We start from the raw sequence: 15,806 nt of genomic DNA, 5'->3' as shown, positions 1-15,806 counted from the left end.
TAAGAGCCACTTTTACAAAAATGTCGGCTTTTTTTAAGTCATCAACCGCCTCGCTGCATGTTTGAGTTCCCACCTGACGTCGTGCGCGGGGAAAGATGCACTCGTGTGGTCAGTTAATGGCTTAACCCGCCTAAGATCCGTCTGGTCCCGTTAGACACCGCCGCGGCGAGGCGGGGGCGCAGAACTACGGCCACAGGCGCCATGGAAACAATTCCACATTCATTCCTGCAGATCTAAAATGTTCGAGAGCTCCAGCCCCTGTCCGATAAGCTACTATGTTCATGGGAGGAACTAGAGTGCAATGTAAATATGCTGGAAATAAACTGGGACAATTCTGCCCATATACAATGAAGATTTTCCAAATAGGTCAGACCGCCACTTTAAAACTATATTTATGAACGTATTTATATAGAGAATGTGAATATATACAAACCAGAACATATACACAGCAATTCACACCATCAGATACAAAATGCTAAAACACTCAATATATTTGAGGTCATCTTAAATGTGTGGGGGGAAAAAAGGGGAAAATGAGCCACTTTAATTAGATTTAAATGTTTTGCACTGAGTGTACAGACCTTCTATTTCAAAGAAATTTACCAAATTTTAAATTTAAACAAAATTATTATAGAATTGATAGCAATACAGTCACATTCCACATCCAAACTCAACCCTTTGGCAGAGAAAAACCAAAAACATTGTTGCTTTTACTCAGGTCACACAACTAAATGCCTCGTCTGAGTCTGAAGACATGTAAAAAACTCACATAACAAGTCCTTCTAATGCACCCCCCCTTTCAAAAAACACCCCCAAACTTCATTCAGCTCTAGACAAAACATCATCACATCCACGCTGACAAAAGGTGAAAACTCTAAGAAAGGCACGGGATAAAGAGGAAGGACAGCTCTGTTTCCAGTGGGACGTCAGCAGGAAATGGAATCCTCACACTTGTGCTTTATGTTCTGAGGCGCAGACAAGACTCAGCCATCACCAGTGAGCTCCAGAAGTCACAGCTTGCCCTCAGCATCACGGTGAGATCGCCAGTTCTTCCTCTCGTGGAAGACAGATCTTCCTGCTCGTGTCGACGGGAAGATCGGCAACAATCACTGCAGCTGGACTCTATATGCACAGATGAGGAGCTTCACCTGATAGAAACGAGAAGGTCGAGAAAATGAGAACGGTGACCACCCCCAGCACAATCGGCCTGTTACGAAACACACAAAATCCACTTAAAACAGAGGCCTGAAGGGGCCCGAGCCGCTACAGCACTGTTCCTGTAACCTGTGTCATTCTGTGTGTGTGTGTGTGTAGGGAAACCCCCCAGATCACCACCCTCCCTGTGTATTCTGGTGCAGTCGCAGAAGCCCTGCTGTGTATCTGCACACGCTTTAATCACCCTCACACCTCCGATTGTCAGATTTCTGACATTTGCCCCAGCGGGTTGCGAAAATGATTTCTTTCCATAAGTTTGTTGCGATGTGGTTGTGCGAGCTGCCGCCTGTGCATCACCTTGGCTGTCGGGGCCTCTGCCAGACGAATGAAGAGCCTGTTGATGCCTGGAATCGGGCTAAACGAGTAGATGAAGTGACTGTCCTGAGCAAATGAAACAAGGGACGCTTTAGATGAGGTTCGCCAATATTTAACGGTGCATTTTTCCATCAAGAACGAACCAAGAAGATGGGCAGCTGGAACTTGTCGTTGAGCACCACGGCGTGAACGCTGCAGGGCCCGGAGAGCCTGGCTGTTATTTCATTTAAGAAGTTGGCGTGAAAGATGAAGAGGAGGATGCCAGAGCCTGGAGTGGGAGGAAGAAAAAGAGGTGAGACCAAGCTGGGATAGATTATTGACAACAAATCAGCTCAGATCTGTGGTGTGATCCTGCTGTGATCCTGTAAACTGGAAGTCTGGGTTTTTACCTTCGGGTTGGGGCTGTGACTTGAAGCAAAACTCGAGGGAGAAGTCGGGGCTCTCGCAGAGCCTATGACAGGCAAGCGGAAAGACGGCCTCCAGCAGGACCAGATGAGACTCAAAGTACGCTCTGATGGTGTCCTCTGCCACGCTGGACAGACTGAGGCAAAAAAAGAGCCCAGAATTTATTTTGACAACCTTCTCAAACTGGATGGAAATATTTGATTTTCTCCTCACGGATCGATACAGAAGCACTCACATGTTGATATGGTCCTTTATGAGGTCACACACAATAAGATTGTTGCTGAGCTTGGCAAAGTACATGGCTGTGTTCTTGTGTTTGGACAGAATGTTGCAGTCGGCCCCATTCTCCAGCAGGAGGCGCACTACATCAGCGTTCCCCCTCTTGCAAGCCTGATTTAAAAGAAAGTCATTTAAATTTAAGATACGACTTTATTGATTGTTACAACAGAGCGCAGGAGTGTAGCTGGATGATGGGGAGACCCATTTTAGCTCGTCATTTTAGGATGAAAGCCGCAATGGCATTTACCTTCATTAGCGCCGTCTCCCCCCCTAAAGTGTGAGCGTTGACATAGGATCCGGCCTCCAGCAGGATGGCAACTGTTGTCAAGAAATTCTGAAAGATAATTCAGAGTGACAATAACTGAGAAGGCCCAACCACAAAGGCTACCGCAGTGGGTCTCAGGTGAGAGGCTGCCCCACCTTCTCGGCCGCATGCATCAGGGCTGTGGTGCCGTTCTTCTGCCGACTGTTCACCCTCACTCCCTTCCTGATCAGCAGCCGCAGGATGTCGTCGTGCCCCCCCGCTGCTGCCAGCATGCTCAGGGACATTCCGCTGACGTCCTGCAGACACATGGAGCCACACAAAGCTTCAACATCAACTGGAAATTTCACTCGGTAAAAATAACTGTGTTTTATTGGCGGGCGGCTGCGATCACGCCGATTCTCAAGCGTTATTCCTTGTGAAGGGTGGACAGACGAGCAGATCTGTTCTCCAGATTAGGAAAATTCCAGAGTCTCGGGCTCCTGAATTTGATTTGCAGGTTACATCATGTCAGGTTAGGTTGTAATCCACGATAAAGATGAACCCGATGAGCCTACACCCACTGCACTGTCCTCACTCAAGGTGAAATATTAGGATTTAGGAGACGAGTGCATTCAGATCCACGAGGACATCTGGTTTACTCTTAACACCCAGGTGTTCTGTATTCAAAATGCATTTTATTGTACATACAATAATTGACAAGGAGCAGTAACTAAAGGCATCAGAGCGCCCCGAGGGCGACGCCGAGCTTGTACAACAGCAGCAAAGAATGCATCAACTACAAGGAAAAAGAAAAGTTTTACTTTTCAACATTACAGTTCACGTAACAGTAGTGTCAGGATGGTGAACTATTCCTATAAACCCTGAACAGATTCATTTTACAACCATCGATGTATCTGAGGTGAAAAGAAGGAAATGACACGGGACGAGCCTCAAAACCTCCATGGGCTCTGTTTAAGTGCTTTGGCGTGAAAGGGTGAACGCACGAGTCTACATTTGTCAGTCACAAATATATGCAACAATAAATAAACCGACCATGTGATGCGTGTAAATCTGCCCTACAAAAGGCCACAGGGCCTCCATGATTAGGTTATAAAACCCCCAAAACTCCAATTTTCACAAAACTGTGATTTAAATCGTTAAAGTACTGGATGTTTACATTTTAAATGTAGACGGCATTTTATGTAAAAACTAAAAAGAGGGCTTACGGGCCAAGGTAGAGTAAGGTAGCGTTCCACAAGTGATGAGACTCGTATTTACGGAGATCATCACTATACAAGAGAAATATAACCATGGAAACATAAACAGACGGGAATCTCACAAGCACCCAGATGTAAGAACCCAAAACACAAATGGGACCAGTGCAGTGCCTGCTAGCTTAAATGGGAGTACATTAAATATGTTACACTACTAAAAAGCCCTACGAGTGTGTAGTAAAGCAAAAATATGACGCCGTCTTGTCATAAGAAAATGAAAAAGCATCATCAGAAGCCTCAACGGAAATATCTATAGTGAGGTATCGACTCGCAGCTAATGATCATTATTATTCTACGGCTAAGGCTTTAAAGGGACACCTACCAGTCGGGCTACGGGCTACGACAACAAATATTATTGGATCAGGCATTTGGGTATTTTGGGGAGACATGCTGTAAAAATTGTTTCTGTGTATTGTGTAGATGAGACGCGGCGTGATATTAAGAAAACATCGACTTGAATGTTAGCATCATCACGCACGAGGGGATTGTTCAGTCACGGTGTCAGTCTCATTCTAACATGGCAGGCTCACTAGATGATCACACATCTACAGATTAGTGCATAACTGAGGACAACCCTTGGTATGAGGAAATTAGGTTCAGCGCATGTAAACTGGCCAAAGCTACAGGTTCATTTACTTGAAAAATTCCAGGGCAGTTTGTGGTTACGATCAGTCAGGGCATGATTTATCAGCACCGGTTCCTGAATTCCTAAGAGCCAAGTCATTTGTGAATAAAGCCAAAGCCCTCCAATGCCTCTCAAATCCATTTCCTACCAAGTCCTTTACAAATATTTACAAGGACAGGTACACAGGGCCATCCCACTCCACGCTTGGATGATGAGTCTCTGGTTCTGGTCCTTCACACGGCTTCGTGTGGACGGGCTGCCCTTTTTTCCTCATCGACTGAATGGAGTTATGTACGAAATATTTGACTTCCCTCCACGTCCTGCTGTTCAGAGCAGGCTCGGCAGCCAAGCACGCGTCACAATCCCTTTTTCCTGGCACTTTCACCAGCTTACAGAAATCTCCAAACTGCCGCCTCACCGCCGCCTGTTCTTCCTCGCTCCACAAGCGCTTGATTCTCTTCTGGGGCTTCTCAGTGGCGGCGGCCGCGTCGGACGGGGCCGCGCTCCCCAGAACATGCAGCGTCCTCTCAGAAGCACCGGGTCCGTGGGCTGTAGGGACGACCTGAGCGGTGGTCGGAACCCTGGGCGGGTTGTCGTCATAAACGGACGCGTCTGGGTGGTTTAGGGGCGTGAAAGAGGAAACCATGGGAGGATTCCTGTGAACCGTGGAGAACGAAGGCAGCAACGGGGACGAGGGACTATTTAGTGTTGTGAAAGTGGGCATTACTGAAGTGCTCGGAGCACTAAACGTGCTAAAACTAGGAATCATGGGTGAACTTAAAGGGTCCTGGGCTGCGTACAGAGGCGGCGGCATTGCACTGTGTGCGTAAGGAGACATGGACATAATAATACTGCTCTCTGAGGAGTAGGCCTCAGACATTAGTGCATTCGTAGTGTTACGGGGAGTAAAGGTCGGAACAACTTGTGTATCGGTAGCATTTAGTGCTGTGAAGGAAGAAATTAAGGGCTGAGTGTCGTGGACAATATTTGTACTTGTAGAACATAAAGATGCATAAGTTGGGTTCATGTCTTGGGAGAAGTTCTCTGCCGATTCGCTCAGGTCCATCGCAGGGGCCATCGGCATCAGGCAGTCTGCACTTTCCCTCAGGTGGTCTGGGTGCACCGTCGTCATGTTGCAGAGGTGGGTGTCTTCCAACGCTTTCTTTGGGGTTCGGATTCTATTTCTGGGACTCCTGTTTAAGTTTCCTTCAGCGTATTGGAGGTTATTTCTCCTCCGCATTGTCTGGAGTGTGTTATGGACATAGTTTTTGACGTCTGTCCAAGATCGTCCGCTTAGATCCGGTTCGGCGGCGATGCAAGCGTTGCATTCTTTTTTTCCTGGCACCTTCATGGTTGTTATAAATTCGCATAAATAACGCTTCACTGCGGCCTGCTCCTTCTCGGCCCAAGGTCTTCTCTTTAACGCCGACTTCTGTGCGGCTCCTGGGTGAAGGAAAACAGAGGACAATTGTTATAGAGCGCAAACTCTTTCCCATAAAACAGCAGAGAACGGTAAATAGCCAAAAAACAAAGCATAATCACCATCTCTGACAGTTGTCGGTGGGCTCGCCGACAGTGTTCTGTCCAGTTTGAGCAGCTGTTGGCTAATTTCTTCGAGTTGTGAGGTGTGTTCCGAGAGCCTGCAACAGTCCTCGCCGGAGATCCCCAGCAGTGACGCAACTTGCTGTGATTCATGCTCACTGAGGCTCATTAGTTGCCAGCAACAGGCGATCTGCTCTCTTAAACATGAGGAGAGGAGAGCCTCTGGGTTCTTCACGCCACATTCCATCGCCGCTCTACGAAAACAGTCCAAACCCCTGATGAAGGACGGACCCTCGGTCCTTGCAAACAGGTAGGGGTTTGTTTTGGAGACCCCTGCTTGTTCTCGGTGTTCTATGAGCAAGTCCACAGACGAAACCATTCGCTCAGTCAGCAGAACAAGAGTGTTCCTTCCAAACTGGCCTTCCAGCTCCAACCTGGTGAACTGGGCCCCAAGGTGGAGCTCTAATTTAGTGTTTTTCTTCACCTGATCTGCTGAAGGCACAAAGGCTCCCTTTTGCTTCTTGTGGGTGTAGGTGTGCAGCAGCATTCGCCCAATATTTCCAACCCTCCCTCTGTTGAACAAACATATGTCTGCGAGCGTGGCCTCACTGAGCTTTTTCCAAGTTGACAAACTAGGCCCTTCTTTCAGCTCCCTCCTGGCTTCCTCTTCTTCCCCAGAGATAAACCGGTGAAGTTTAATCAAATCTTCCGTCACAGTTGATTTGTCTAAATCCGCTTTCTTGATTTCACGTTTGACGGACGATGCCGGAGCTTTTCGAGAAAAAGAAGTGCTCCATTTTGTGTCCAGGAGGTGTAAGAACCTCTTCAGTTTGTTCTCGGTTTCACTGTCCTCCATCATACGACTGTCCCCAAAAGCTATTTCTGCTGCTCTCTTCAGAGCGTATCCTATCTTTGAGACCAGCGAAACGGTTTTGAATTGGCCGGAAGCCTGATCGACCGCCCCCATCTTTTTGGCTCCTTCAACAGCCAGTTCAAACCTGGACGGGACACATATCTCATGCAGGTACTTCACATTGTTGTCAAGCTCGTTGACCGCGAGGACGAACCGTCCCAGTTCCCTCATCCTTTGTGCGATATGAGCAAACTGAGACTTGTCGCAGTCGTACTTGACAGACAAGGAATTACCGTACTTGCAAATCAGCGGATCGTTTCTGATTTGTTGGGAGACGTCATCCTGATTCATGATGTCAATGATTTCCCTGCAGCCTTCGGTTAGGAACTCTGGGTCAGGAGGAACTCTGGCCGCAGCACCGGTGGCTCCGCTCTTCCCTGTGGTTTCGGAGGATCGCTCAAATCCCTTCCTGACCTTACACGACTGCTCGTGCCTCCATAAATCGGTGTTCCTATAGGAAGCGAAGCAATGCTGACACGGTAGGGAGTCGCGCACAGACACGTTGGCGTTTTTTGGCTGCTTAGCAGCGATTTCTCCCACGCCGCCTCTGACAACTTCAGATTTCCGTGCATAATCCCCCTTATTGCGAATTTGGTCCAGTAAACTTTGCCTGACTTTCGAACCCTTGGGAAAGTGTATGGCATGGGCCACATCCGTTTCCTCTGCGTGCCTTTTTTCCAGATGCTTTTCCAGCTGGCTAAAAGCCATTTTACAGTATAAACAGAAGTGCTTTTTGCTTGGTTCTTTCTTCTCCTCGTCCTCCATCAGAAGTTTTGTTGCAAGCACCCTCTTGCGAGGCCTTAAACTGGATCTCATTGGGATTTTCCTCTCCAGGGCTCTTCTGTGACGATGTAACCGCGCTTTTGCGATCTGTTTAGCGCAGGACTTCAAAACTTCATCGGTACCATCGGACTGAACGACCTTCACGTTCTCCGCCTCTTGACTTGGTTCCTCTGGTGACTGCGGCCTGTTCAACATGCCATCTTCCTCCCCTTGGCTTGGTAGCGCCATTTCTGCATTTTTGGTTGAGTCACAATTAACGAGGTTACAACTCAAAGTAGCCGAGAGGCCTCCGGTCCCGTCGGGCGTCTCCTCTCCCTCTACCTCCTGGGGGTCTTCATTTCTCCGCATTTCAGCCGATTCACAAGCAGCAACATTTGAGTCAGATACTTCCTCCTCACGTTTGTGGATGTGTTCGAGTTCCCTCAGTGTCAGTTGCTCCGTGTCATTTGTGGCGGAGGAGCCAGGAGGTTTGTCACCATATAGATCATCCAAGTATTTTAGTCTTGGAACACCCTCCTCAGCTAGTGTACTTTCTAGGTTAGATGTGAATCTAAAAGCATCGCTTGAACTTCTCTCTTCAATCAAGCTCCTCTCCCCTTCAAATGTTTTCATGTCACCAACAGTATAAGCCTGCAAAAGAACAAGTATACGTGAGACTCATCAAACTAGACTTCCTTTGGTTAAATTGAGCAACTTCAACAGATATCTCTTAGAAGGTAAATATGGGAGGAGGGGGCTATTTAATGTTTATTTGTGTGGCCTCTGACAGATTGCAGTTTTGATGTGTCAGCACCTTGGCAATGCCCCGCAGAACCCAGGCTCATTCAAACCCAAAGTCAGGCATCACTCAGCCCAACATCAACAGCAAAAGCTCCCAAGGTCTCTCAAAGCTCCAGCACAAAAACCACATGTGACCCATTCAGGAATAGTTAACGGCTTTATTGGAACCAGCACAATGGTCTAAGCAGGCGTATGTAGTCATGGGGTGTTGGATGAAAAGAGAATCAATACAAGCTTCTTACTTCTGACTGCACACACACACTCTAGATGGATTTAACAGTGGTGGGTTTACATGACAGAACCTCAGGACCAAGTCAGGTACAGACATTAAAACATATTCTGCCATTTACATCAGGAAATGAATCATTTAGACATTAGCTGTTTCACTAGGTCACCAAGCTGAAGTCAGACCCTGAACACGGGTCGCCAGAGGGAGTTGGCTACATAGTGCTAAGATCATGGGAGAGGAAGATGATGCGTGTTTGAAAGCATAGTTGGTGTGTACCTGCTTCAAAGGACTCATCTTCTTGTATTCAAGAACTTCTTTCTCTGTCAAGACGACCTGCAAAAAGGCAAAAAAACAATTTTTGATGTGAACATGTCAAAACACAGGCAGGATATATATGTATAGGTGTGTGAAGAAACACACAATCAAATAAAAATGGCTTATAAGGAAGCTTAATGGTGAGTAAATGAGCACAATTTTACATAATCCTGTCTTGAAAAGAGCTCTTAAAATGGTGTCAATATTACTTACTACATTTACTACTTTTAAACTGTCCTGTTAGAATAATAAATTACTACAAAAGCAAATTAACAGATATTTAAATGTCTTACCTTGCACAGAATTGATGCTATTTTGTAGTCTTGAAGAGGTGAAGTAACAGACGACAAGATAGAAAAGAGTCCGGAGAGCTTCAAGAGTCAGATTTCCTTGACGTCTAGTTCCCATGTAGTTTAGTCATCTAATATTTACTACGATAGTGAATCAAACGTTTACTATTGCACTGATTCCAAAGGTTTCGAGTTAGATCTTTTTCACAAGTAGACTCAAAAATGTGCTATTGAATAAGTTTTTTGTTTTTTTTACTTTTATTGTCGAAGACGTCAGATCAGATATTTGATCATATTTTTGGCATCTTATGCATCAGTGTGTTACACCTTTTAAAACATTTTCACCAAACACACACTCACATACACACTGAGGACAACCAAGGTGCAGGCGGGAGAATTTGTCAATTCTGAGTTTTGTATTAATGAAAACTATTTGCTACATGAAGTTAAAAATGTTTAGGTGGTTTGGTATGATTTCCTTTTTAGTGTATTAAGACCAACATGGTAGAACATACCTCCTGGTCCAAGTTGTATTCCTCTTTGGAATTAAGTGCTAATTTTACAGTCATGTAGTGTCCACTCTTCACAGCATCCCGTAACTCGCCTGACAGAGACACAATAAAGAGAAATCATAGTTGGAAAAAATCGTACAGTAAACTATTAAAGGTGTATTTACACGATATAATATTATCTCATAAAGAACAATGAGACAGACTCACTAGGGGATAATGGTGGACCTGTAATGATCTCATCCTCCCCGTTAAGATGTTTCTGGAAGTCGTCTAGAGTCATCCAGTCCAGGTTGAGGTCCATTCCCAGACTCAAAGTTGCCTGGACCTTGTCTGCGGAGCCCACAATTCAGGGTGGTTTAGGTACATTGATCCACCGACTGATCGTCTTAAATTTAAAAGCCTTTTCCAAACATCTCGGACACATTTATATAAGGTTTTTAAACCAGTAGCTCAACACGAGCTCGGTGGCAGTTGTCAGTCATACCTGATTTGTCAGCGCCCTCTAGTGGATCCTGGGTATCCGGATTGTCATCACACGCTATGAAGAGTCGAGGCTCGCTGTCCTCTCTCTTCCTCCTCCTGTCGTCTGTTGGGGTTCTCCTCTCCCAGCTGGACCGCTGCGTCTCCTCGGGGCGCTCTCTCCGCTCCTCTCCGGGCCTCTGCTTTACTGCCGGCTCATCGCCCTCTCTTTCATCGCTGTCCAGGCTGAAGCCGTGGCTCTGTCCAGATCTGGAGGCTAGAAGGGAATCACATAAATCCGACAGATCTGCCAACCGGTGCACTCCAGTTTCAGACGGTACACTTTGGGAATGTAGCCCACCAGTGCAGGTACAGGCGGAAACAGACACACTGCAGTCTGATTTAGAAGGTTAGCACTGTGCATTGAGCCAATGCTCCACACGTACCATCCGACTGCTTGGTCTTCTCCATCTTCTTGAAGTCTGGCTTCTGAGTCGGAGAGTCTTTGTTCTGTTTTGAGAGCTTCTCAATCTTTCCGACCATCTATCGAGAGAATAAAATAATAAATAAAAGCTCAGCAAGATTCTTGTTTAAGTGCAACACATTAATAAAACAATGAAAAGCATCAGTGTCACTGATATCAAACAAAGACACCTGATGCAGCAAACTCAGGAATGGTTGCTGTTTTACCAACTATAATGCCTGACTTGATGTCAAACCCTTTCTATGTTCTCTCATCATTTTACCAATAATGCAGGTCCAAGTTCTTTCCTCAGGTTGTAGTTTTGAAACTGGTCTGACCTGCAAGCAAGTGGGAGTCTGGACCTGTTGTCTTAAATACTGTTGCCTAAATCATGAAGCAACAGCCGAACAACTATGCTTGGTGCTTGAAGATATAGTGTCAGTATTTCTACATCGTGGGACCTACAAAGGCCACCAACAGGACCCGAGGAGGCGACTGTTGAAACATGGACTCGCCCCTGCAGGGAAATATGTTTGTTTAATTTGAATTTAAATGGGAGTGGTTCTCCCTCATGGATAAGAAAATAGGTGGCAGCTGCTCAATTCAGCCTCGGTAGCTCAGCCCGAGGGAGAACCCTTCCAACTCTGAGTCCAGCTCCCCCAATTCAGTGGCTGAGAAACAGGATGTAGTCAGACAGAACCAGAACCAGACCAGTAGCAACAGCATGAATTCTGCTGGAGCTGAGAGGAGAGGGCCAGAGGGGAGAGACCGCTGGGCCTCTTTGTAAAGAACTGCTGAAAAAAATGTTCATTTTGGTGTCAATAAAATGATGGACGTGTCTCTGATGATGTCAGATGAGATTTCGACTTTAGGAATCTTGAAGACATCAACGCACATATCGTGTAGGTTTCCAGGTGTAATCAGTTATTGAAGGAACCACGAGGAAGTCCAGTTTAGCAAGATCAAGCTAAAGAGAAGAATCGTTTTCTTACCCAATGTAAAATTGAATTGCTAACATTGAAAGAAAAGCAAACAAAACACTTGAAGAAAATATACACTGGTGGATTTGTGTGCTCCCTCCCCCACCTTCTACCTAATAATAGTCATGGTTGGAGGGCGCAGGTGGGAGGTTTGGTGCCAACATAGCAGCGACACTGCACCCAGGTAAATGCTCCTCACACTCCAGGTGTGGCTGGCATTGATGCCTGTGGTCATCGGGCTGCTCACGTGTCTGTTCCAAGGGCTCGATCGTGTCACCATTGCTCAGGAAGAAGTTATAGCGCAGAAGAAATAGCACAGCAAGCCCCAACCTTTGCTGCAAACACAGGCCACACTTTTACGGCCTTGAAAAATGTTGCTCGCCATCTGGCCTTCATAATCCCCTTTGCCCTTTCAATGACAGGCCGAGCTTTGGCGTGATGTGGGTCGGATCTGGCTGCCATTAGATCCTCCCCTGGATCTCTGAACAGAGTAATGACAGCAGGAGGCCTGGACATACAGGAATATCCGCCATCCCCAGGATACAGTAGCCCTCAGGAGGGCCCCTGAATGCAGAGAGGGGGGTTTTATAGGACCCTGGAGGCATGGACCGAGCCTGGGAATCCAGTAAATACGTCCACAAACGGACTCTGGCGGTCACACACTGCTTGATTTTGTATGCAGTGAAATAATTTCGGGTTGAAATAAAGCGGGGCGTCTGCAGGAGGGGGGGGGGGCTGAACCCTCACGTGACAACTATCAATACTGCCCGTAACCTTGGTTTAGCCCCATCTGGTTTTCCAGAGCCAGGATTTTGTCCGTGACCCTGTGAATGATGTTGTCCCTTGAGTGTGGGATGGAACGCACTCTGGACACCCCGCGGTAAGAGGTCGTGCACGCCAGCCAAAAGAAAAACACCAGAAGCTCCGCCTCCCGGCCCCAGCCGTGGTCAAGACGGACAAGACGGGCGGTCGTGGGTCTGGAGAGGCGCATGCCTGCTCGCCACACACTACTGTAATGGGCCTAACGTGATCCATCAAATGGATTATATCAGTGTTTAACTGTCTCAGAAATCAAGGAGTAGTTCAGGAGGAAACCAGTGAGTTTTTGGACACATGGAAAGACAGGATAACCGTACCTTTGCAGGTTTACTGCCGCTCTTCTCTGCAGGGGCCTGATGTGCCGGCTGCCTGCGTGGGACTCGGTCTTTGGCCTCACAGTTCAACAGGAATTTCTCGAACAGGTTGGTGGAGCCCGAAGCGTCCTTCTGTCCCAGCACCTCCTCCTTAATCAGCTCGTCCTCTTTGCCTTTGGTGGTGCTCGCTGCCGCGGAGGAGGAGGAGGAGGAGGAGGAGGAGGAGGAGGAGGAGGAGGCGGTGGAAGACGGGGCCTTGGACGATGCCGACGTGCTCTCCTGACCTTTGCTTTTGGATTTCTTGTGCAGCGTGGAGCTGTCGCTGGAGTCTGAGTGCGGAGCAGCGTCGTCCTTGTTTTTAGATGTAAGGCTTTTTAGTTTTTGGAGGCTGCTTTCTTTTAACGAGGAGTCGGACCTTTTCTTCTTTTTGTCCTGAATGCCCTGCGGTTTCACCTCCAACTTTCCTTTCTTTTGTTTATACTTGTCTAACTGGGTCTTTTCGGCAGAGCTGGCCGTGGTGTCCGTAGAAGCAGACGTGTCCATGTGAGACTCCGAAGGGCCGTCGCTCAGTTCTTCTTCCAAAGGTGCAGCCGCTTCATCTTCAGAAGTCTCTATTTTCCTTTCCCTTTTCCCCCTCTTTTTCTTTCCCTCTTCTCCCTTTTTTTGCCTTCCTCCCTCCTTTGTCTTGACCTTTTTGTGTTTTTTGGAGGCAACAGAGTCATCTTCATCCTCATCAGAGTCGACCAGCTGCTTTCTTGGTTCAGGCCTTTTCTCCTTGATGGGAGAGGACGGAGGATGGTCTTTCTCTTCATCCTCGTCTTCATCTGTGTCTGGTGCGGGTAGAGGCCTGCCATCGTCCCTCGGCTTGTCTTTCTTTTTCTTTTTCGTCTCCCTTGGAGATAGATCCTCCTCTTTGATCTTTTTCTTCTTCTTTGGAGGAGCCTCTGACGGATGGTCTTTGTCGCTGTCACTCTCTGAATCGGCATCAAAGACATCACTCTTGATAGGTAGCAGCTTCTGACGGAAATACACAATGTCATGAAAATAATATACATTTTTATTTTTGGAGAATAAAGGGTGAAAGTTTAGATGACCGGCAACATAAATCCCCAGTTAAAATAGGAAATTCATCATGCCTCACTGGTACCGAATCCAACCAAATATTTGACTAAAAGTCTTATTAGATTTTCACTCATTTTGCTAGTAGCTGTCAACTAGTTCTTCTAGTTAAATGTGGAATTTAAGAGTCTAAAATCAATATATGCCAGGAAGATTCCACCGTGTGCACCTGGTAGTAACTTCAACTCACCGTGGTCTTCTTGGCTTCTGGCTCCTTCTTGACTTTAGCTTCAGCCATGGAGTTTTTAAAGGCTAAGAGGACCTCACGGCAGTCCTCCAGATGGGCCTCTGGCTCCCACGTGTCATCGTCAGAGCAGTAGTTCTTCCATCGCACTCGGTAAAGCACTTCACCCTTAAAAAAGAAAGATGAAGAATTACATCTGTACCAATCTGCCTGCATACAAACAGGGCTAACCCGACAAAATAAAGGCTCTTATTTTCCTCTCATTCGCTGTTTTTATTCTGATGAGGAGTTCATAAAAGGTTACCAGTTCACGATGACACGTAGCGGAGTTGCTAAATATGGAAAATGTCTTCATCCCTAATAATTAAAAAACCAAACAAAAACCAACTGGTGTTTCCTCTTTGTGGCGACTGGCATTTCACCATAAACACACAAGGAATTAAAAACTGAAAAAAAATATTCAGTCCTTGCATGAATTATCAAGTGAAATATTGGGAAGACGGACAAAAATGGCATGTTTCTGCTGAACAGGGAGCATGGCACCTCTCTGCGAGAATGATTAACATTGCACAGCCTGTCAGTGTCACAAGGGTTGATTTCAACCGTGCACGACAGCCAAAACAGAGCTGTTATTGAGCACCGAGCATCGAACACGGGCCCAGATGAGGTGGTGCCGTTTAAATTCGAAGGCGTCCATCATTATAGCAACGCTGATGAGTCCAGGTTGAGGGTTCACTTCTGCACACAAAAGAATCAACAGTGCAATGCGTCTTGTGCACAAAATGCCTCCTCTGTTGAGGTTTTGGGTAAACCACATAAAGAAACCCAACGACGAAAATAAATAAATAAACCCGTCCTTGGCCCCAGCAGGAGAGGGGCGAGCGGACATCACAGGAGAAGTTGGAGAAGAGGATGCAAAGACTGGATGGACAGTGTGCCACAACAGTAACTGCGTGGGTAGCTGGAGCAAAATGCACGGTGCAAATCAGAGACGCGCACGGAAAATGCATAAGAGCGAGACGTTAAGCTATCGGAAAATATTCGGACACTGCTGTAGGTGAGGTCAAGCGTCGTGAGAGAGGAGAGAAGGCAATGCCAGCCATGTTTGTCAAGCTAGCACTGTTGCTACATAGCATTGAGCTAACTTTAAACGGTACCTCTTCCACCCGCATATCAATGATCCTTTCCACTTCGTATACATCTTCCTCGTCTTGTTCACTGTCCATGGGCTCCATTCTGTCAGGCTCAGTCGCCATAGGTACACTTCGGCACCGGTTTCCGTATTTTAAAAAAATAAATCTATTTACATACAGAAGTAGTGAGAGGCCGCGCTAGCTGTGCTAACCGAGGGAAGACGCTGGCTAGCATAGCCCGATACCTGGCCGTAGTTACCGCACTAGCTCTGCAGCTCGTGCGCAGGGCAGCTACACCCGCTTCTGGAGCGATGCGTTCAAGGCTGCTCGTCGCATTCCCAAAATCTCGGCGCGTTTGTATAATTTTATAGTTTTCGACCAAGCTTATCGGCGTCTACAATATCATTTTATTCTGCGTTTTCAACACTACTGAATAGATATGTTGCGGAAATATGTAACGCTGTTAGTTGGTAAAATTGAATCATCGTTTCAAATTTAATAAAAAAATTCCTATTACACCATGAACGTGAACGCCCCCGATTGTTTGTTGTGAGAAAAGGACGTTATAAATGTGCGATTAAAGTCAAAGTTTAAATATCCCAAACTTACTTTAA

General features: G+C 46.6%; 1 protein-coding gene across 4 annotated transcripts; it reads right to left on the bottom strand.

Annotated features, from left to right (window-relative positions):
- Positions 1-374: 374 nt before the first annotated feature.
- Positions 375-15,663, bottom strand: mphosph8 (M-phase phosphoprotein 8). Of its 4 annotated transcripts, XM_057052634.1 has the most exons (14): positions 15,217-15,503; positions 14,066-14,227; positions 12,760-13,773; positions 10,627-10,723; positions 10,206-10,457; positions 9,929-10,051; positions 9,725-9,813; positions 2,635-2,775; positions 2,462-2,548; positions 2,171-2,325; positions 1,920-2,071; positions 1,674-1,798; positions 1,513-1,596; positions 375-1,148 (listed from the first exon to the last, which is right to left on the bottom strand). In XM_057052634.1, exons 1-14 carry the CDS (start codon positions 15,313-15,315, stop codon positions 1,107-1,109), a joined length of 2,622 nt encoding a protein of 873 aa, XP_056908614.1. In that variant the 5' UTR covers positions 15,316-15,503; the 3' UTR covers positions 375-1,106. The 4 variants fall into 4 exon arrangements, with proteins under 4 accessions (XP_056908614.1, XP_056908587.1, XP_056908595.1 ...); XM_057052607.1 differs by lacking the exons at positions 375-1,148; positions 1,513-1,596; positions 1,674-1,798; ... (2 more) ...; positions 2,462-2,548; positions 2,635-2,775 and adding exons at positions 3,134-5,800; positions 5,900-8,225 and having other exon boundaries at positions 15,217-15,663; XM_057052615.1 differs by lacking the exons at positions 375-1,148; positions 1,513-1,596; positions 1,674-1,798; ... (2 more) ...; positions 2,462-2,548; positions 2,635-2,775 and adding exons at positions 3,134-5,800; positions 5,900-8,225 and having other exon boundaries at positions 12,760-13,770; positions 15,217-15,659.
- Between the last annotated feature and the right edge of the window lie 143 nt (positions 15,664-15,806).

Source organism: Takifugu flavidus, chromosome 1, assembly GCF_003711565.1.
Source record: "Takifugu flavidus isolate HTHZ2018 chromosome 1, ASM371156v2, whole genome shotgun sequence".
NCBI lineage: Eukaryota > Metazoa > Chordata > Actinopteri > Tetraodontiformes > Tetraodontidae > Takifugu > Takifugu flavidus.
This window is presented reverse-complemented; position numbering and strand designations above follow the sequence as displayed.

Excerpts from the sequence above, each read along its gene's own strand:
- mphosph8 (XM_057052607.1), bottom strand. The coding sequence starts at position 15,315 with ATGGCGACTGAGCCTGACAGAATGGAGCCCATGGACAGTGAACAAGAC. Across the intron at positions 14,228-15,216 it reads TTGATATGCGGGTGGAAGAG|GGTGAAGTGCTTTACCGAGT; the intron begins GTACCGTTTAAA and ends TTCTTTTTTAAG. Across the intron at positions 10,052-10,205 it reads AGAGGGCGCTGACAAATCAG|ACAAGGTCCAGGCAACTTTG; the intron begins GTATGACTGACA and ends TGGGCTCCGCAG.